Raw genomic sequence first — 21,822 nt, 5'->3', positions numbered from 1 at the left:
ATAAAATGGAGATCTGTCTTGAGCCTACATGACCACAGGTCATGTCCTCTACTTGTGGAGGAGCTTGAGGTGTTGCACTATCTGCTCTGTCTCAGTCAGCTGTTGGTAGGGCCTATCTGAGGACAGCAATGTCAGGCTCCCCTCTGTAAGTACATCATAGCATAGCATAGCATAGTATCGTCAGACCTTGGTAACTCCCCCCGTGAAATGGATCTCAATTTGGACCTCCTTTCCTTCACTCTCTTCTCCATTTTTTCTCTGCAGTTCTTTTAGATAGGAACAATTCTGGGTCAGAAATTTTGACCGTGGGTTAGTAACCCTGTCCCCCAACTATATATCTACTGGATGTGGACTCTTCAAGTTTTCTTTTCCCAATGTGAGGCATTTTGGCTAAGGTCACCACCAATGAGTCCTGAGAGTGTCTGACCTCCTGGCTCTCTGGTAATCTCTAGAGGTTCTCCCTACCATTCACTCCCTGAGGGCGCTTATTTCCATTTATTCTCTGGCCCTCTGGGCTTCTCTCCTGTCCCCTCCCTGCATATATCTGATCATATTCCCCCTTTCCCCTCTACGTTCCCTAATCCACACAGACCCATCCCTCTCTCCACATCCAGAGATTATTTCATTTCCCCTTCTAAGTGGTGTTGAAGCCTCCTCACTTGGGCATTTCTGCTTTTACACTTCTAACAGTCTGTAGGCTGTATCCTAGGTATTCTGTACTTTTTGGTTAATATCCACTTATCAGTGAGTGCATACTATGAATGTCCTTTTGGGTCTGAGTTACCTCATTCATGATGATATTTTCTAGTTCCATCCATTTGCCTGCAAGATTTACAATGTCTTTGTTTTTAACAGCCAAATAGTATTTCATTGTGTAAATGAACCACATTTTCTGTATCAATTCTTCAGTTGAGGAACATCAGGGTTGTTTGCAAATTCTGACTATTACAAATAAGGCTTTATGAACATGATGGAGCATGTATCCTTGGGGTATGGTGGAGCATCTTTTGGGTATATACCCAAGAGTTGTATAGCTGGGTCGTTAGGTAGAACTATTTCCAGTTTTCTGAGGAACCACCAGATTGATTTTCAGAATGGTTGTACCAGTTTGCAATCCCACCAACAATGGAGGAGTGTTCCTCTTTTTCCACATCCTTGCCTGCATGTGCTGTCACTTGAGTTTTAGCCATTCTGATTGGTGTGAAGTAGAATCTCAGGTTCTTTTCTATTTGCATTTTTCTGATGATGAGGGACTTTGACATTTCTTTGAGTGCTTGTCAGCCATTCAAGATTCTTCTGTTGTGATTTCTCTGTTTAGCTATGTAACCCCTTTTTAAATTGCATTACTTGAATTGTTGGATGTAGGTGAAGGTTCAGAAATTGTCTCTTGATTGGGTAAATAAAGACAATAGAAGTTAATTGCTGAGCAAATATATACAAGTAGGTCTTCCAGATACCAGGAGTAAGAGGAGGAGGCAAGATAGAGAAAGAGCTTTTGGGCCAGGCTTTGTAGGGAGAATCACAGATACCATGTAAGCCTGAGGACTATTCGAACAGGTGTCAGACTCCACCACCAGATGAACTCTAATATAGAATAGCTGCTGAGTTTAGGACAACAGATTCTGAGCCCAACAGTTGTGTCATTAGGCTGATTTAAAAATATTAAGATTGTCTTGTGTTTTCCATCCACATTGATTCGGGTCGACAAGAGAGAGGACACAGCCATGGGGCAGTCCTTGGGGGTCAGCCGGCAGACAGAGAAGTGGATGGTCAACTTCATATATATGTGCACTTTCTGTCTTTTTTATTGTTATTAAAGATCAACTTTAGTCTGTGTTATCTGATAGGATGCATGGGATTATTTTACTCTTTTTGTATCTGTTGAAGCCTGTTTTGTGACTAATTATATAGTCAATTTTGGAGAAGGTACCCTGAGGGACTGAGAAGAAAGTAAATTATTTTGTTTTAAGATGAAATATTCTATAAATACATGTTAAATCCATTTGGTTCATAACTTCTGTTAGTTTCTCGATGTCTCTGCTTAGTTTCTGTTTCCATGATCTGTCCATTTTTGAGAGTGAGGTGTACTGTTTTTGTGTGAGGTGCAATGTGTGATTTGAGCTTTAGTAAGGTTACTTTTATAAATGTAGGGGCCCTTGCATTTGTAGCATAGATATTCAGGATTGAGAGCTCATTTTGGTGGATTTTTCCTTTGATATATATTGTGTCCTTCTTTATATTTTTGATGACTTTTATTTGATAAAAAGTCAATTTTATTCGATATTAGAATGGCTACTTCAGCTTGTTTCTTGGAATCATTTGCTTGGAAAATTATTTTCCAGCCTTTTACTCTGAAGTAGTGTCTGTCTTTGTCTCTGAGGTGTGTTTTCTGTATTCCAGCAAAATGCCGTGTCCTCTTTTCATATCCAGTCTGTTAGTCTATGTCTTTTTATTGGGGAATTGAGTCCATGGACGTTAAGAAATAATAAGGAAAATTGATTATTGTTTCCTGTTCTTTTTGTTGTTAGAGGTGGAATTATGTTTGTGTGGCTCTATTCTTTTGGTTTCATTGCAAGCAGATTATTTTCTTCCCTTTTCTAGGGTGTAGTTTCCCTCCTTAGTTTGGAGTTTTCCATCTATTATCCCTTGTAGGGATGGATTTTTAGAAAGGTATTGTGTAAATTTGGTTTTATCATGGAATATCTTGCTTTCTCCATCTATGTTAATGAAGAGTTTTGATGGCTATAGTAGACTGGGCTAGCATTTATATTCTGTTTGGGTCTGTATGACATCTTCCCAGCATCATCTGGCTTTCATAGTCTGTAGTGACATGTCTGGTGTACTTCTTCCACGCCTTTGTTGAAGGTGATTTTGACCCTTTGAGCTTGGATTTTTCACTCTCTTCTACTATTGTTCTTAGGTTTGCTCTTTTAATTTTTTCTTGAATTTCCTGGATATTTCGCTTTAGGAGCTTTTCTCACTTTGTATTTTCTTTGGCTGACATGTCAATATTCTTTATAGTACACCAGATATTCTCTCTTCTATCTCTTGTATTCTCTTGGTGATGTTTGCATCTGTAGACTCTGATCCCTTTCCTAAGTTGTCCAACTCCAGGGTCACCTCCCTTTGTGCTTTCTTTATTGTTAGTTTTTAGTTTGTGGAGCATTTTGTTCAATTTTTTGCCTGTATTTCTTTTAAAAAATTGTTTCTTCTTTAAGGGCTTCTACCTGTTTGTCTGTGTTTTCCTGTATTTCTTTACAGGAGTTCTTATATGCTCCTTAAAGGTCTCTATCATCTTCATGAGTTGGTATTTTTAGGTCATAATCTTGCTTTTCATGCATATTACAGTTGCCAGGGCTCACTGTGGTCAGAGAACTGGGTCATGGTGGTGCCAAATTGCATTGGATTCTGTTATTTATTATCTTGTGTTTTCCTCTCTCCACCTGGTTATCTCTGGTGTTAACTGAACTGGGTATCTCTGACTGAAACCAGTCTTCTTGGAAGCAAGTAGAGCTCTGTGACCTAAGTTAGGGCTGGTTTCCTTGAAGGCAGGCTGCAGTGTCTCTGGTTAGAGCAGGCCTTTTATACCCCTGTTACTGTGAACTTCCTATACCCTTGGTAACTGCCAGGCCACTGCTGTGGACCAGTAAAAAAGTGGGTGGGAAGGAAGGTGGAGCTTGGAGGGCAAGTGGTTGTTTCTGAGTCAGCAGGTTTGTGTGGGTATTCCAACTGGCATGAGTATTTGGGTGAAATTCTCACTTGTGTCCTTGGTACACCAGCCCTCCTGGAAAGCAAGTGGGCTGCAGTATTTGGATAGATATCTGCCAGGCAGCTGATCTGACCCAGTGGGAAAGTTTGCTGGACAGAAGGTAGAACTGGGGGAGGGGTAGTTCCTGTGTCATCTGGGTTGTATGGGTATCCTAACTAGTGTGGGTGCTTGGGCAAAATTCTGACCTGTGTCCTTTGTCACTGTGGACTTCCTGGGAAGCACGCAGTCTACAGTGTTTGGGTGGTTATCTGCCAGGCCACTGATCTCACTTTTTCTCTTTAAGTTTGCTATGCTTGATTAAAATATTCTTCATAAGACTGCACCACAGGATAGTCTAAACTAGACATTTTTGAGACTGACTTGTCAATATGATTGATCTGAATCTTTTTGATAACCTCAGCTGACTCTTCACAAAAAGTCAAAAAGCAGCCAAGTTCTCTATAATGACCCAAGAATAGTCTCTAGGCCACATACTAATGTTCTTCTCCTTTGAAAACTCTTGAGCCAGACCCCCACAGTTCAAATAACCCTCATCACCAATGTCTGCCATATACCTACAAGGATGGTCCATTAAGCTTTACTTAAAGCATTCCGTCACTTTACAAATCAAAAGTCCCCAATTCTACATTCTTCCGAACATAAACATGGTTAAGCCTATTACAGAAATACCCCAGTCCCTGGTAACAACTTCTGTCTTAGGGTTTTACTGCTCTGAAGAGACAGCATGACCAAGACAATTCTCAGAAAGGACAACATTTAATTAGGCCTGACTTACACTTTCAGAGGTTATGTCCACTATCATCAAGGCAGGAAGCATGGCAGCATCTAGGAAGTCATAAGAGAGGAAGAGGGGAGGGTTTTAAATCTTGATCCGATGACCGACAGAAGACTAGCTCTTACATGGCTAAAATGAGGGTCTCAAATCCCACTCCCTCATCGACACATTTCCTCCAACAAGGTCACATTCATCCAACAAGGCCTCATTTCCAAGTGCCACTCTCTGGGTCAAGCATATTCAAAGCACCACAGTTCCCCTTTCTTTATATCCTCACCAGCATGGGATAGCCCTTGATTTTTTGATATTAGCCTTTCTGAAAAATATAAATTAAAATTTCAGAGTCATTTTGATTTATATTTCCTTGATGAATAAGGATGTTGATTGAACAGATTTAAGTTCTTCTCAGTCCTTAGAGATTCCTTGATTAAGAATTCTGTTTAGGTCCTTAATCCACTTGGACTTGAGCTTTGTGCATGGTGAAAAATATGGGTCTATTTTCATTTTTCTACATACAGACATCCAGTTAGACCAGCACTATTTATTGAAGATGCTTTATTTTGTACATTGTATATTTTTGGCTTCTTTGTCAAAGATCAAGTATGCCTTATTGTGTGGTTTTATTTCTGGGTCTTCGATTCTATTCCATTGATCAAACCTGTCTGTCTCTGTACCAATGCCATGCAGTTTTTTTAATCACTATTGCTCTGTAGTAGAGCTTGAGGTCAGGAATGGTGATTCTTCCTTTAATTGTTAAGAATTGTTTTTCTGTTTCTATTTTATGGAATAGTTTGTGCAATATTGGTATCAGATCTTCTTTGAAGGTATGGTAGAATTTTGAACTAAATCTATCTGGCTCTGGGCTTTTTTTTGATTGGGAGGTTTTTAATGACATCTTATATTTTCTTATGGGATATGGGCCTGTTTAGAAAGTTTACCTATTCTTGGTCTAACTTTGGTATCTGGTATCTGTTTAGATATCCATTATTTTTATGTATTGAGTTTCTCTTAAGAACTAAGATACTGACTTATTCAAGACAAGATATTTTGGAAGAAAAGTATGTGGAATTTTTTTTTTCACAGACATGAAAATCTCCAGAAAACACCTTCTACCCAAGAGATTGAGTTATTGAGTTATCTAGATTATTCTTTGGTTATATGTGGAAGAAATTTATACCACTCCTTGGCTTTGATCAGATAAAATCTTTTATTATGTAAAAAGTAAGGTTGGGTAGTATGGCTGACTAAATTTTGGGATCAATTTTGCTCTCAAAGACTTTTATTACTCAAAATGTTCTAAGTAGAAGAGTTTTCAGTTATCTTTAGTAACATATCATTTTTTATGAAATAGAAACCCATATAGCTCTAGAAGATAAGGAGAATGAAATATACTCACATATTCTAGTTCAATAGCAGTATAACTTACATGAGTCACACTTGGTAAAATAGTAAACAAATCTATTTCTATCCTTTCTATTCATGTAAATCTTTTCCTAGGTTTTCTTTGGTTCCAGAGTTTTCTCATGGCATTTTTCACCTCTGTGTTCCTGAGGGTGTAGATTAAAGGGTTTAGCATGGGTGTTATCACAGTATAGAACACAGCCACAGCTTTGTCAAAGGGGAAGATGACTGTGGGCCTAAGGTAAACGAATATGCAGGGTACAAAGAATAGGAGGACCACTGTAATATGGGAAGCACAGGTGGAGAGAGCCTTCAGCTGTTCTTCAGTGCTGTGGGTCTTTAGAGAGCAAAAGATGAGCACATAAGAGGTGAGAAGAATAGAAAAAATTAGCATACACATTAGCCCACTATTGGCAGCAACAAAGAGTCCAAAGATATGGTTGTCTGTACAGGAAAGTTTTAGGAGAGGGAAAAGGTCACAAATGAAATGGTCAATGATATTTGGGCCACAGAAAGGCAACCAGACCATAAAAAGAATTTGAATCAAAGCATGAAGAAATCCCCCAGCCCAGGCCATGGAAACCAGGAATCCACATACTCTCCTATTCATTGTGATCATGTAGTGGAGGGGCTTGCAGATGGCCACATAGCGGTCATAGGCCATGGCTGTGAGCAGGATGATCTCCACTCCACCAAAGAAATGTTCTGCAAAGATCTGAGTCATGCAGCCATTAAAGGAGATAGTTTTCTTTTCAGCAAGCAAATCAAATATCATTTTGGGTGCCATAGTGGAAGAGCAGCAGCCATCTACAAAGGATAAGAAGGACAGAAAAAAATACATGGGGGATCCCAGGGCTGGGCTAGAGATGACTGTTACAATAATGAGTAGGTTGCCGATGAGGGTAAGAGAGTAGATGAGTGTAAATATGACAAGCAAGAGTTTCTGCACATCTGGGTTCTGTGTCAGCCCAAGCAGGATGAATTCTGTTACATTATTCATTTGCTTCATGGATCTAGTTAGAAATTTGGATAATTGATTGATCTGTGAATAGCAAAACAATTAGAATTGTGGCTAAAAAATGTTGAAGAAGCAAACAATTTCTTTCATGTATTTTTTCACTGTAACACAGATAGAGATAGAAAGCAGAAAATCCCAGTCTTAAAGCTCCTTAAAGCTGGACCATGTATTGGTCATATAATAAGTGTATAGCCTTTTGATCTTTCAGATCTGGATACACACACACACACACACACACACACACACACACACACACACACACACACACACACATGGCTTTACTTAAGATATCCTGAATGAAGCCTATGCTGAAGAGAACACACAGCATGATGAAATGGAATATTCTACAAATTTACTGGAAACTTCAGAGGTCATTATTTCAGAACTAGTCACGTTTAGGTTTCTGGGGGACATTTTACACATAGGAGTACAGTTTAAGAAAGATGATTAACCAAGAAAAAATTACTATTGAGCTAAAGAAGCAAAAACACCATGATTTACTGGACAGAACATGTTCTTTAGAATTAAATGGACTATGAATTCACCAACTATGCTGCTAAAATTTGTCATATTTAACAGAGGAGAAGTTGTAAACTGTATGGAAGTGATATTGAATGTGTTTATCACATATATCAAATCTTAAGTCTTTTTTATTTGTGTGTGTGTGTGTGTGTGTGTGTGTGTGTGTGTGTGATGCCTGTATATGTTTCTTTGGGTATGGATAAGTGTGCGTATGCTTGCATATGTCTGTGGACCAGGAGGACAGAGGTCAGTATGATGTGTCTTTCCCAATTGTTCTCCTTATTGTTTGAGATAGGACTCACTATTCCTGGAACTCAGTGATTGACTAGACAGGCAGGACTTTGCTGGTCTTCACTCTCCCAGTGTAGGAGTTTCAGTAAGTACTAACATGCCCAGGTTTTACATGGTGCTAGGGTTCCAAACTCTGGTTCTCCCATGCCTGTACAAAAGCGCTTTATCTACTGAGCCATCTCATCCCCAAAACATATAGTTTTCCATAAACTTAAGATTTTTGATAAAGGGGAATAATAATAAAAGTGCATATTATTATTTATATTCTCAAAACATTTACTTTAGTATTAATCAGAAGATAAATGGATAACAACTCAGGAAGTAAGAGACTAACTATTGAATATATTCAGAAAATAGTTAAATGCAGAAATAAATATATTTAGCCATATAAAAATATATAATACTCTTGATACTTTAAAAATATAAGCAAACTAAGGAACTCAGGTGAACCCAGCAAGGAAACAAATATGGTTTAGAGACAAGAGCACATTATTTTTCACAGTCATTTTTAAATACCTGTGAAAGTCTGTGAAATAATAATAATAATCACACATTGTTTCTAGGAGATATTTAGCAGCTAGGCAGACAACTTTAAAAACAGCCTTTCTTCAGTGCTACCAAGAAATCAGAGGGGGAAATAAAACACAGATCATATGGAAAACAGAAAAAATAACTCTTAAATATATACGTATTTACATCAACAAGTGTAAACATATACTACACACACACACACACACACACACACACACACACACACACACATATATATATATATATATATATATATATATATATATATATCATATTCACAGAGAAGAGAATTTTAAGTGAAAATGCCAAATTGGTTTATCTCATAAGTTACAAATTTGCAATAAAAAAAACCAGTGAAATACTTAAAGGATAACTGACCAAGATTTCTTTACTTGCATTATCCAGTGTTGATAAATAGTAGTTGATATCTTCTCAGATCTGGCTCTAAGGGGCAAGGGTCATATCAATGGTTATGACCTTAGCCAAATACTCCTTGGGTTACAAGTGTAGTCAAGAGAAACAAGATAGAATTTTGCTTGAAAGTGTTTCAGAGCACATATTCATGATAATAAAAAGAAAGAACAATTTTAATGTTTACATAAGGAGGAGTAATTGAACGAGCTAGATATATAAAATATCAAGTAGGTGTTAATATCGTTTTTAAATAGAATTAACAATTTTAAAATAATCTAGCATACAAGTGGGAAACCCAAAATACAAAATAGCTTATATTTTCTCAAATGCTAAATACCCACAGAAACGTTTCTAAAAGAACACACTAAATACTGATAATACGTGCCTGGATTGTAAAGATTAGGCCAATTTTGTGTCATCAAAAGATTTTGGGGTTGGGGATTTAGCTCAGTGGTTAGAGCGCTTGCCTAGGAAGTGCAAGGCCCTGAGTTCGGTCCCCAGCTCTGGAAAAAAAAAAGATTTTAATCTGAGTTTGTACAAAGAAAAAGTTATTTTTCAGTCAGTTAAGTAATTTAATAAAGTAACTTTCATTTACTATCCAGTTTGAGGCCATGGTATCCAGAGGGGTCCTTAGTTGATTAGAAGATTTGGTCACTTCCATGACCAAACTTACAGCATTAGAAACACATATTTAAATCTATCTTATATGAATTTATTATATCATTCAGAAAAAAAAATTCCAGACAGCCAGACACTTGTAATCTGTGTTCCACAGAAACTGAGGCTTGAGGATGTGAGTGCAAGAACAGCCTGCACATGCAGTGTCTCAACACTACCTCCCAAAGGTCATGTTGTGCCTACCTCTAAATATGCTTGGAGTCAACAATTCACCCCATAGCAAGTCAGTTTCTTGGTAGAGATCAGCTCCCTAACACTTTACTAGCTGCTTCCTCTCAAGTGTACCCAATTTTCTTTAAATGTATTTACTTTCCTTGCTAGTGACTCAAAAATCATTGCCAACAGAAGGATATGTCACATTTCTTTTGCTCTAAATGTCGTACAATCCTGTGAATATATGAGGGATAAGCAATCTAAGATAAAAAAATAAAAATGTTAATGTCAGCTTCAAAGTATTCAATAAATTGATGAGACAAAACACAAACATCATAGCACATTTTTTTTCTAAGTTACGTTTCTATGCATCTGTCTGGATAATTAGGTAAAATATAACATTTTCCCTAATATAAAATCCTGAATTTGAACTGTCACCTGATATAAAATCCCCAAATAGCAAAGAACAAGAACATAAGAAAAGTTAGGGATTGCAAGCTCAAGAGATCAGTCCCACATGCACATTTCCTTGGAGTAGCAGGTGCTGAGGTCGGCTATTTCAAGTATTTCTTCAAGGAAGCCTATGCACTCCAGAGACACCTTTATTGATTCCTGAAAGTCTGGAACAAATAGGTCATAAGCTCAGAACCCTGTGGGTTCTTATGATTATGTGATCTTTGGAAAAGGAATCCCCAAACTCGATCCTTACCAGCATTTTCATGAGTGAATTCAGGAAATGATTGGTACATTTTATATAAACGCAAGAAGCTAGGGACGTCCCAACCTCTCAGCTCCCAGAGGTCTAGAATAGCTTCCTCAGCCAAGATGTCATTTAAGCCAACATATTCAATTTCTCTTGTGGGCCCACGACAATTGTGATCAAAAGTTTAGGAAAGAGACAGCTAGATGTGCAGAGCTATGTGTTCCACACATAGCTCTGTGTGGAAAATGATTTAGAGCATGAGACCTAAAGCCCAGAATAGTCTAGTTGAGGAGTAGTGGGTGAGGGATCTGGTTTCAGTCCATAAAACATTAATAATACCTTTTAAGAAATAGTGTTATTGAGATGACTAAGCAACACATGAAAAATATATAAATAGGCCTGTTTCTATTACAAATGTTTTTTTTTCCTGACTTTTTTTTCATCTTTATTAACTTGAGTATTTATTTACATTTCAATTGTTATTCCCCTTCCCGGTTTCCAGGCCAACATCCCCCTAAGCCCTCCCTCTCCCCTTCTATATGGGTATTCCCCTCTCTATCCTCCCCCCATTACCACCCTTCCCCCAACAATCACGTTCACTGGGGTTCAATCTTGGCAGGACCAAGGGCTTCCCCTTCCCCTGTTGCTCTTACTAGGCTATTCATTGCTACCTATGACGTTGGAGCCCAGGGTCAGTCCATGTATAGTCTTTGGGTAGTGGCTTAGTCCCTGGTAGCTCTGGTTGGTTGGCATTGTTGTTCATATGGGATCTCAAGTCCCTTCAATACCAATGTTTTAAGGATAGATAAGAACAGGCTAAAAAGATGTACTTCAATACTATAGTCACAGTATTTCTTAGTACTAAGAGTTTTGATAACTCTTGTTAATGATAAGACTTTTCTCAGGGAAACATAACACACACATCTACCCACCCTAGGTAGGAGGCCCAAGACAGACAAAAGTGTGAACAGCACAAATGTCCAATGCAGTGAACCAAGAAGTTTTATAGAAGTAACTCACAGGAATACAGATGAAGGGTTACTAGTAGGAGCAGAAATAACTCAATGACAGCTGTGTCATCAAAGACCACCTCAGCAAGGGTGAAGCAGCTTAAATGTCTGGGAGTACAGAACATACTGCTGAGCCTGCAGGCAGCTCAACAGGTTGGATACCATCTTTTCTAGGAGGCTCAGTTACTTTAATCCTTTTCCAGCTAGACATGCTGATGTCTGCTTCTTCCAGGTACCTGGTATGGTCTTGGAGTCTTCTTTGCAACTTTGCTTGTCTGAGAGTCTTTCTTTGCAGTGTGGCTTGTCTAAGAGTGACTCTCATCTGTCTTTATGTTTACTCCTTGGGGGGAAGGTCCTAGTGAATCTGGTCAGTTTCAGTAACTTCCTGAAGGTATTTTGAGTTGTCTTTTACCTTCTGTCTTGAAGAGCTTTCTTGTAATAATCAATCTCAATCAATTCTCAATCTTGGAGAAAACTGCTGTATAACAGGCTTCTACGGTAAATTCTGGATCTGGCTTTCTCAGCTACAGCCTACTTTAGTTTCTATGTGGTAAAAAGGAGATGATAATATTACCAAGTGAGGACTCAAGGTTAATACTTGGTATATTCTGTTCCTATAATAAAACACTATATAATAACCCAAAGATGCTTTTGTGGGGAAACATTTATTTTTGTTTAACATTTCAGAGGAATAAGAGTCTGCTATGACCAGTGGAAGGGGAAGCCCTGGGTCCTGCTAAGACTGAACCCCTAGTGAACTAGACTGTTGGGGAGAGGGCAGCAATGGGGGGAGGGTTGGGAGGGGAACACCCATAAGGAAGGGGAGGGGGGGGGATGTTTGCCCGGAAACCGGGAAAGGGAATAACATTCGAAATGTATATAAGAAATACTCAAGTTAATAATAAAAAAAAAAAAAAAAAAAGAGTCTGCTATGACTCTTAGCCCAAATAGGGATGCAGTTCAAGGGGAGGCCCCAAGGCCTGACACTATTATTGATGCTATGATCTGCTTACAAACAGAAGCTTAACATGACTGCCCTCGGAGACCCAACAAGCAGCTGAAAGAGTCAAATGTAGATACTTACACCCAACCAATGGACAGAAGCTGGGCATCACTGTGATTGAATTGGGGAAAAGCTGGAAGAAGCTGAGGAGGAGGGTGACCCCATAAGAAGAACAACAGTCTAAACTAACCTGGACCCCTGAGATCTCTCAGATATTGAGCCACCAACCAGGAGGCACACACCAGCTGATATGAGACCTCAACACATATATAGCAGAGGAATGCCTGGTCTGGAGTTAATCAGAGAAGATGCATCTAACCCTTCAGAGACTCAGAGTCCCAAGGAGTGGGGAGGTCTGATGGGGTGGGGTTGGGGATGGGGACATCCTCTTAGAGACAGGGTTGGGGATGGGAAGGAGGTATGAGATGAGGAAGAGTCAGACTGGGATGGGAATAAAGACTGGACTGTAAACAAGGATTAAGTAATAACAGCAACAGCAGCAACAACATCAATAATAAAGGGCCTATTCTGGCAGGGAAGAACAAACCCACAGTCAACATCAAGGTATATGGGAAAAAAGGAAAAGCATTTTCTATTAAATCAGGAACAAGTAGAAATGTCTGTCTCAGTTAGGGTTTTTATTACTGTGAACAGCCATCGTGACTGTGGCAACTCTTATGAGGGAAAGCATTTAATTGGGACTGGCTCGCAATTTCAGAGGTTAGTCCATTATCATCATAGAAGGAGCATGGTGGAGGGTATGACATGATGCTGGAGAAGGAGCTAAGATCTGTACATCTTGATCTGTAGGCAGCAAGAAGAGAACTGACTTAAGCATCCAAGACATCAAAGATCACTGACCACAGTAACACACTTCCTCCAGCAAGTCCACACCTACTCTAACAAAGCCATTCCTCCTAATAGTGGTACTTCCTGTGGGTCAAGTGTTCACATACACAAGACTATGGGGCAATTCTTGTTCAAACAACCACATTCCACTACTTGACCCACATAGGCTTGTATTCATAACATAAAGCAAAATTCATTAGTCCAACTTCAAAAGTCCCCATAGTCTATAACAGTCTCAAACTTCTTTAAAGTTCAATGTTTCGTCTGAAACTTATGCAGCCTCTTAACTGCAATCCCCCTGTAAAACCAAAATCACGAAACAGCCCAGATACTTCCATCATATAATGGTATAGGACATATATTACCATTCCATAATAGGGGAAAGAGAGAATGGTAAGGAAATATTGGACCAAAGCAAGATCGAAGACCAGGTGGTCTAAAACCATTTGGTCTTTTCTATGTTTACCCAGTTCCTGAATAATGCCATGTAGGCTTAATTTTTTGCAGCCTACTTTTAATAAGGGTTCAACCTCTCCTCTAACCCACTACCTAGCAGGTCTACTGGAAGAGAAAAGTTATTAGGGTATAAGGGAAGTGGACCTGTTCAGCAATAGTGCTTTGGGGGTGAGCTAGATCTTCTTTGGCAGCAGTTCAGTCCTGTAGGGAACACCAATTAAGACTCATCAGGAAATGTCAGGCTTGCAACCAGCTTGAGGTGAGGCTGTGCAAACCTCATGAGCAGTACTTTCGTGAGCTTCTCTCAATGGCAGAGTTCAGAGCAAACCAAACCAATGCTCAGTACTTGTCTCTCACTGTCTGTGGGGGTCATATTCCAAAGAATCTAGAAGTTTCTACTTCACCTGTTTATTTATGAATTTTTGCCTAAGCCTTCAACTGGGCTTATTTCCTAACAAGCAGTAACTCATTAACTCATGTATACCATCCAATATCTATCCTATGGCTGGGTGCCTCTCCTCGGCTTCACTTCCTATTTCCTTCACTTCTCAGAGGTGAATCTCTTGCACCTCTCTCCTTCCCAGAGTTCCTCTTTCGCAGCTGGATATCCTACCTTACTCTCCTGCCTTTTGTTATAGGCCATTGGTATGTTTATTTCAACCAACCAGAAGATGCCTCATGCTGGCAAGGAAAGACAAAAACATCATTTCAACATTTGGAGAACTCCAAACTTTGTATCTCTATAGCTGATGTCAAAATGCTCTTCAGCTCTCCAACTCATTTGAACTTTGTTGACTGACACACATTTCTTTCTCCTGGGCTGGTTCCATTTCCTGTTAGCAGCTTTCCTTGGCAAATATTCCAGGACTCTGGCATCTCCAACATTTTGGAGTTTCCAAGGTGATCCAGGCTTTACCTTCACAGCTTCAAACACGTACCTGGCCTCAGCAGCTCTCCATAGTCATGGATGGAGATTCCATAACCCCTTTCTTCTCTTCTTGACTCCAAAGCCAGAACTATGTGGCCAAAACTTCTAAGTTTTGCTGCCTTTAGGGCTGGAATATGGCTACCTGTTCCATTACATCTTCACCAGCTTTCTGTTTGCAATGGTTTCCTTCATTGTCAAAGTTTAGTTGTCCTGGAACTTGTTCTATGTACCAGGTTGACCTTCAGAGATCCTCCTGCATCAGCCTCTGGAGTGCTGGAAGTGAAGGCATGTACCACCACACCCAGCTCTGAACTTCTCTTTAATTCCTTTTCACAAACTGGAGCCGTGCTGAGTGGGATCTTATCCCGAGGTCACCACTCCCTTTATTCCATTTAACATCAGGCTTTTCTTTAACTGTTTATCTCCTTGAACACAGGGCTTATCTCCATTTCACTGGCGTTCCCTTCTTCCTCATATTGTGCATTTTCTATTTTTCCTTGCTCAGTTTGCTCCTTTTCATTATAGATCTGCATAAAAGTGAACGCTAGTAACCACAGGGCAGACTCTGTCCTGGGCAGTTTTGAGATTTCTTCTGCTAATGGAATTAATAGAAAACTCTTCACTTCAGGCAGACATTTTAGACAAGGGCAAAACCCAGCTTCATTCTTTGCCAAAATATCACGATGATTTCTAGGCCACATGCTAAAATTCTTCTCCTCTGGAATCTCTTGAGCCAGGTCCCTATAGTTTAATTTACTCTCAGCACCACTATTTTCTAGGATGACCCGTTAAGTCCTGCTTAAATCATTCTACTGATTTCCTAATTCATAGTTCCAAAATCTACATTCCTCCAAACTAAACCATTGTCAGGCCTATTACATCAATACCCCAGTCCCTGGTACCAACTTCTGTCTTAGGGTTTTATTGTTCTGAATAGACACCATAACCATGGCAATTCTTTTTTTAATTTTTTTATTTACATTTCAAATGTTATCCCCTTTCCTGGTTTCCCTTCCATAAACCCCCTATTCCATTCTCCTCCCCCATCTTCTAAGAGGGTGTTCCCCCACTCATCCACCCACCCCTTCCTGCCTCCCTGACCTGACATTCCCTTACACTCGGGGGGGGGGGTTGTGGTCGAGCCTTGGCAGGACCAAGGGCTTGTCCTCCCATTGGTGCTCAACAAGGCCATCCTCTGCTACATATGCAGCTGGAGCCATGGGTCTGTCCATGTGTACTCTTTGGATGGTGGTTTAGTCCCTGGATCAGTACTGTTGTTCTTATGGGGTTGCAAGTCCCTTCAGCTCATTCAGTCCTTTCTCTAACTCCTCCAATGGGGACCCCACTCTCTGTTCAGTGGTTGGCTGCAAGCATTCGCCTCTGTATTTGTCATGCTCTGGGAAAGCCTCTCAGGAGACAGCGTTATCAGGCTCCTGTCAACATATACTTCTTGGTATCAGCAATATTGTCTGGGTTTGGTGGAATTCTTATAAAGGAAAACATTTAATAGTGGCTTGTTGGATTGTTGACTCACGTCTGCTCTGCCATGGGGAGTTTGACAGCGTTTATCCCTCTGGGACTCTGGGACTCTGTGACATCCCTTCAGTCCCTCAGCTTACACCTGGAAACCATGCAGCTTCCTTAGACCCATATAGTGCTACTGTGATCCACACTCAGTCTATCACTTCAGGTCAGGGAGCTTGTTTTAACTGTGCCACTCCCACAGTCCTGTCTCCTCCTCACAGCCATATCTCCAAAAAGCCACTCCTTTCACTCCAATGTGCCTTTTCCCTACTGTCCTAAAACCAATCCCCTGCCTGTCTGCTGACTGGTCATCTAGGTCAGACTTGCTCCCATGTCAGCAATGCCCCTGCTGTTACACTGTTACAGCTGCCTCCTCTGCTCCTCCCCTTCCTAAAGCCAAATTCTCAGCTGCTGATGACCAAATAAGCTACAATATAACTTATGACTTTTGCTATCACCCATTCTTCTTACTAAGGTCCTTCTCCCTGTTTCACTGTAACCTTTCTTGTCTTGACATAGCCTATAGCTAAAACTGAGTTATTAAATAAAAGCCTGTAATGTTCTGTAATGACAAATGTTTACTACATTTACGGTTTGTTTTCATGCTAAAAGGCCTCCAGTTAAATCTTCAACTCAAACTTTAAGGCTCGAAGTTAACAGGGATAAAGCTGTAAGTCCTAATCTTATAAAGGCAGTATTACCTTATCGTACATTGTTAAAGACAATTAAAGCATACAAGTTAATAATCAGTTACCTTACAAATAATTAAATTCTATAACGTGTTCAGAACTTTACTATTAATCACAATTAATTACCAAAATAAGTTTTAGTTAGCCTCCTGTCTAAATAGGGTTTTCAAGGTTAAGCCTAACATAAGATATACTTAATAAATACGTGGTCCTCAAATGCCTTAGAGATCTGGTGAATATAACATTTAAAATGCTCCAAAACAAAACAAGTTTCCCACAATAAATAGAGACACTCTGCTCTCAAGAAGAAGCTTAGGTCTGAAAAGAAAACGGATGAGATACTTCACTGACAACTCCACCTGGACTACGGTTATGCTTACCACGGGGAGAAACTGCCCCTTGGCCTCACCTGCTGTCAGAAACCTGCACAAACTTCAGACATTTTGGAACTGTCTGCTGTGCTCTGCCTAATCAAAGGTAAGGTCCATTTTCCCAATTTCTTTCTCTACAGGAAAAATTCCTCAGATTTAAATCTGATAGCCAAAGGTCCATTGCTCTGTGCCACAGCTAAAAATTAAATGCTGTTCTTTTCCGACATCTGCAGCCCAACTGCTTCTACAAGGAACTACCTAAGCCTCAAATGGCTACCTAAGTAAGTCCATCATTTTATTCTGTACAAAGCCTTTTCAGTTATACCTTCTACTTAGATTTACCCTTCACAGATCTCTGATGACGTCGATGGCTAGCTGTAGCTCTAACAGCAGCAAACAGCCAGTGGCCTGGTCAGTCCGTTCCATAGGTACAGTTGGCCTTGCTGACAGACTTCACGCTAATAGCAATTTGAAGTCCCTAAAAGCTATGAGAAACAGATAAGTAAGTCATGTAGGTCAAAGAAAATGAACAACAAAAATTATGTAGGTCTAAGAAAGTAACTTAAAGTATACCTAGGTCTGAAGATATAAAGCTTAAGTAAATAATAAAAGTTTGAAAAAGTCATTTCTGGGTCAGGGAATGCAATTAATGGTAGTTAGAAGGTGACTTGAAGAGGTGTTCATTGGATGGGACAAAGCACGGAAGAGAAGGAAGAGGAAAAGGGGGGAAGAGGTTGGAGTCTCAGTCTTTCATTTGGGTGGTGACATAGATGCCAGACAACCCTGCACACTACTTTGTACAGGTGAGGTGTATGCCAGGAGCGTGGCTGTTGCCATGGCAACAGACGCAAGAGGGTCCTTGTCGCCTAGGGATGACGTCATTGCTGGATTCGGAGGCCGACTGCGACGCCGTTTTTAATGCCAACATAACTCCCTTTCTCTTATCATAAAGAGAGGAAAAAAGGAGTGAGGGAGAAGCCGATGGCAAAAGGGGTGAATTGGGCATCGGATCTCTTAAATTGCTTCCTGTTGTCTAATGTCGTCATCAATTTTGGGGTGTAGCTGACTTTCACCACTTGGTAGTCATTCACATCAGGACAGTGGCTGGTGATCCTGTAAAAGGAACTGATTGTTTGGTTAGAAAGCTTTCGAATTTGTTATTGAAGAAATGTGGAAACAAGATTAATGAGGCAGGAGCAAATAGTAATGCTAGGAAAATGAGGGAAAAGGGCGTTATGAAGGGCAGCATCCACTCCCATATAGGATTTTAAAAATAATCAGGAATTGGAGGCCTCACATTCCCTGCAATTCTGGATGTCTGATTGTAGCTGCTGGATTTTATTTCTTACTATCTCAGATTGGTTGACATAGAAACAGCATTCTTCCTGGAGAAACAGGCAAAGATCGCCGCCTTTAGCTGTCAGGACATCTAGTCACTGTAGTTCTGAAGTACCACTGCTGCCAAAGAATCAAACTGTTTCTGGATGGTGAGCATGGTTTCAGACATTTCTTGAAAACTGTAGTCAAACTGGGAAGAGAACTTACTGTATAGGGTTAGGGAAGTAGTCAGCCCTTCTGTTCCAGCACCAGTACCTATAAACTATTCATGCAGCGATCAGGAGTGCCCTGAACTGCCCTCTTGTCATGTTGGACAGGTCTCGTGTCTACAACTGGAATTGGTAGAGGCTTGTTTCCATGGATTACTCCTAGTTCAGGGAATACCAACATGTAAACTCCTGACCAGCTGTCAGGTAGGCTATAATATACCTGAGTGCCACAAAGAATTGACATCATCATTTATTTGGTCAAAGAAGAAGCAAACAGAGATCATATTTAGATGTAATCTAATGACAGCAATTTGGACTGCTGGGCACTGTGGCAAAGATGAGGTATCAAGGGTTATGGCTCTATTGCAGTCTAGGAGCTTAGCATCCCTACAGAATGTGTCCTAGATGCCTTAAAACAGTTTGCCATGCCAAAAAGAATAATGGAGAAAAGGAATGGAGTCATGGTAACATCGGAGTCAGGGCAACTGATAAAAGGTGAGGTGAGGTTGCTTGGCAGTATCACTGAAGAGGCTGTAAGTGGCAGTTGTGAGCTAGTTCCAGGGTGTACACATAGCCAGCACTCTTTAAAGAGACCAGGTTGGATAACGTTAAGGAGTTGGTAGGTCAAGGTCAGGGTCTGAAGCAAAAGGTGAAATGACAAGTTAGCGCCATTTATGAGGCGGGGGATGTCAATGAGGTAAGGATCTTGGAGGGGTATTTGATTACTTCTATTTTTCTGATATCGAGAGGTTGGGCAATTGAGACATATTTTCTCTGGATGTGAATAGTACTCACTGGGGACTGAGCTTGGTTTTTATGGTAGAGCTTACCAAAAAATCCTGTCTCCTACTTGGGATTCCATGGGTCTTGCATTGTTGTTAGAAGAAGTGTTTGGTCTGGGATCCTAGCATATATATGTATCTGGCAAGACCAATATGGGCAGCCCCTATAATCATCTGGCTGTTTTTCACAATCATTTTTTATCTGGTCAAAGAGGAAGCAAACAGAGATCATATTTAGATGTAATGTAATGACAGCAATTTGAATCAATTACTGGCATCCAGCTATGGAGAAGTTTCCTGATCCTATTTGGGAAGACTTTTCAGTGGGGGTTTTGTTGTTTATAATTTTTAAAAATCAATCCACACTATTGCAAGCTATGCACGTGCTGGAGGTCTCAGCCTGTTCCCAGCCCCATACATAGTCCAATATCAAGACCCATATATCCAATATCGAGAGGCAAGACCTCTCCCACCAACGCTGGCTCTGCCTCTCCAGAGCTCCAAAATAGCGCTCTTGGTCCCTGCAGATAGCTGTGGGTGCACTCTTCTTTCTACCTTTCCCCTGGAGCTCACTATTTGCCCAATTTTCCCATCCCACAGCCTGGCAGAATTCCACAGTGGCTAAGTTATTTTCCTCTGGCCCATCTGAGTCACCATGGAATGGAAAACACCACACAATCTTAGTTTAGAATCAACAGATAACACAATTGCTATCGAAATCTATCATCCTAAACTCATCAACTATTCTATGTTAGAAAACTTCTTGCAAATACTGGTGAATTTCACCACTAGATCTAACAGTCACAGGCCAACATCTTGTCTGCTTTGCTCCTGCCTCTCTGCCCAAAAAGGGCAAGTTCCTTTTCTTGCATTCCTTCTTTCTCAGACCCAGAAGCCTGCCTCCTCCTCCACTCAGTGACTAGCTTCTCATCATCTTTATTATTCAATTAATTAGGGGGGAATTCCATTGCAGGGTTTCTTGAACCTTGAATTTCCAGAGTAAGGGCTAGCCTGGAAACGAACAGGAGGGAGAGGGCACAGATGCTAGAATGGAGTCTCTTTTTCTGGGATTGGGAACAAGGTGGGTGGTTGATACCCCAGTTGCCAAGGTCATACCCTTACTCCCGACCACTTGTCCTCCTGACCATCCAAGTCTCCCTTTCACAAACAAAGACAATTTCTCTCAGTTTCCATAACTACCATTAAACCTGCTAAATACCTTCCCTCGCTCCACTTTTCAAAAGCCTTCCTAATTATCCATGTTGCTAAAGTATTTTAATTTCAGAACCCACCTGAATTCTCCAAGAAAGACAAATAATTTAACAAAAGCCTTTCAAATTGTATTCTTCCCAAGACCCTGACCCTGTTTTCTGATAAGAGTTGTTCTTCAATTAACCTTATATAGTCAATTCTAAAATTTCCTGACTCCTCCCAAGAGCTCTCAGCCTCCAGATCAGTACTCCTGCTAACCAACAGCTTAAGTATTTCTACCTATTTCTTGTTCCTAAGGGTGGGCTCTCTCCACATTTCCCTGGTCTTGGGACTACTTTTCCCAACTACCAGGAGAATGAACCTTAAATTTTCAAATGTATATCCAAGATAATTTTTCTAAATTCCTTAACTTTATCTCTGTCCCTAGTCTATTTGTTTCAACAGATTTTTAAGTCAACTACAAACTGCTCCAAAAACTCCAGTGTCAACCTTAGATGTTTCCTTCAAATCAACATCTTGCTTCAGTCTTACATACTTCACTTCTTCAACCTCAGATGGTCCTATAGAACCTGGACATAGACTGACACAGCCTGCTTTTCCCAACCTTGACTAGCAACAAAGCTTTCTTGTGTTCAACAGCACAATACCTCAGTGTTAGCAGGAAGCAGCCGGTGACCCATTGACTAATCAAAAATCTGGGAATGGAGAGACTCTAGCCAGCTTACAAACATTACACTGGCAGGCCTTGCTCGTCTCCCCAATTCCTTCTGTCTTGCTAAAAACCATCAGATCACATTCCTGAAGCTAGTTACCAGTGTCTATTCCCTTATTTGGCTATTTTCTTCTCCCAGGGCTAATTTCCAAGGTCCAAGCATCAAAGTGTTGAAGTCCAGGAATCATGTAATTAACATGCCCAATGAAAACTAAACACCTCATCCTAACAAGGGTTTTCCCTTTTTATCTTTATAAAGTGCTATTTTCGTATGGGCCATGTCTGTCTCTTCTTTATCTAGTCAGTCCTTGGTCTCACCTAATAATACCCGATCCCTTCTTTCTTGTTCCCTTTCTCCCTTTTTCTTTTTATCCCATCTTCCTCTATTATTCTCAAGTCCTTTGTCCCTCTGGGACAAATCTCCTGTGTGCTGAGAATTTAGTTTTGGTGGTGCCAGGCTGATACTGTACTCTTATACTTCACT

General features: G+C 40.3%; 1 protein-coding gene across 1 annotated transcript; it reads right to left on the bottom strand.

The window, feature by feature from the left end:
• Positions 1-6,021: 6,021 nt before the first annotated feature.
• Positions 6,022-6,992, bottom strand: LOC116900478 (olfactory receptor 4C5-like). The gene has a single exon (XM_032902214.1). It carries the CDS (start codon positions 6,952-6,954, stop codon positions 6,022-6,024), a length of 933 nt encoding a protein of 310 aa, XP_032758105.1. The 5' UTR covers positions 6,955-6,992.
• Positions 6,993-21,822: the final 14,830 nt, after the last annotated feature.

This window comes from Rattus rattus, chromosome 5, assembly GCF_011064425.1.
Source record: "Rattus rattus isolate New Zealand chromosome 5, Rrattus_CSIRO_v1, whole genome shotgun sequence".
NCBI classification, from domain to species: Eukaryota; Metazoa; Chordata; class Mammalia; order Rodentia; family Muridae; genus Rattus; species Rattus rattus.
Note: the sequence above shows the minus strand (reverse complement) of the source record. Positions and strands in the feature narration are given on the sequence as shown.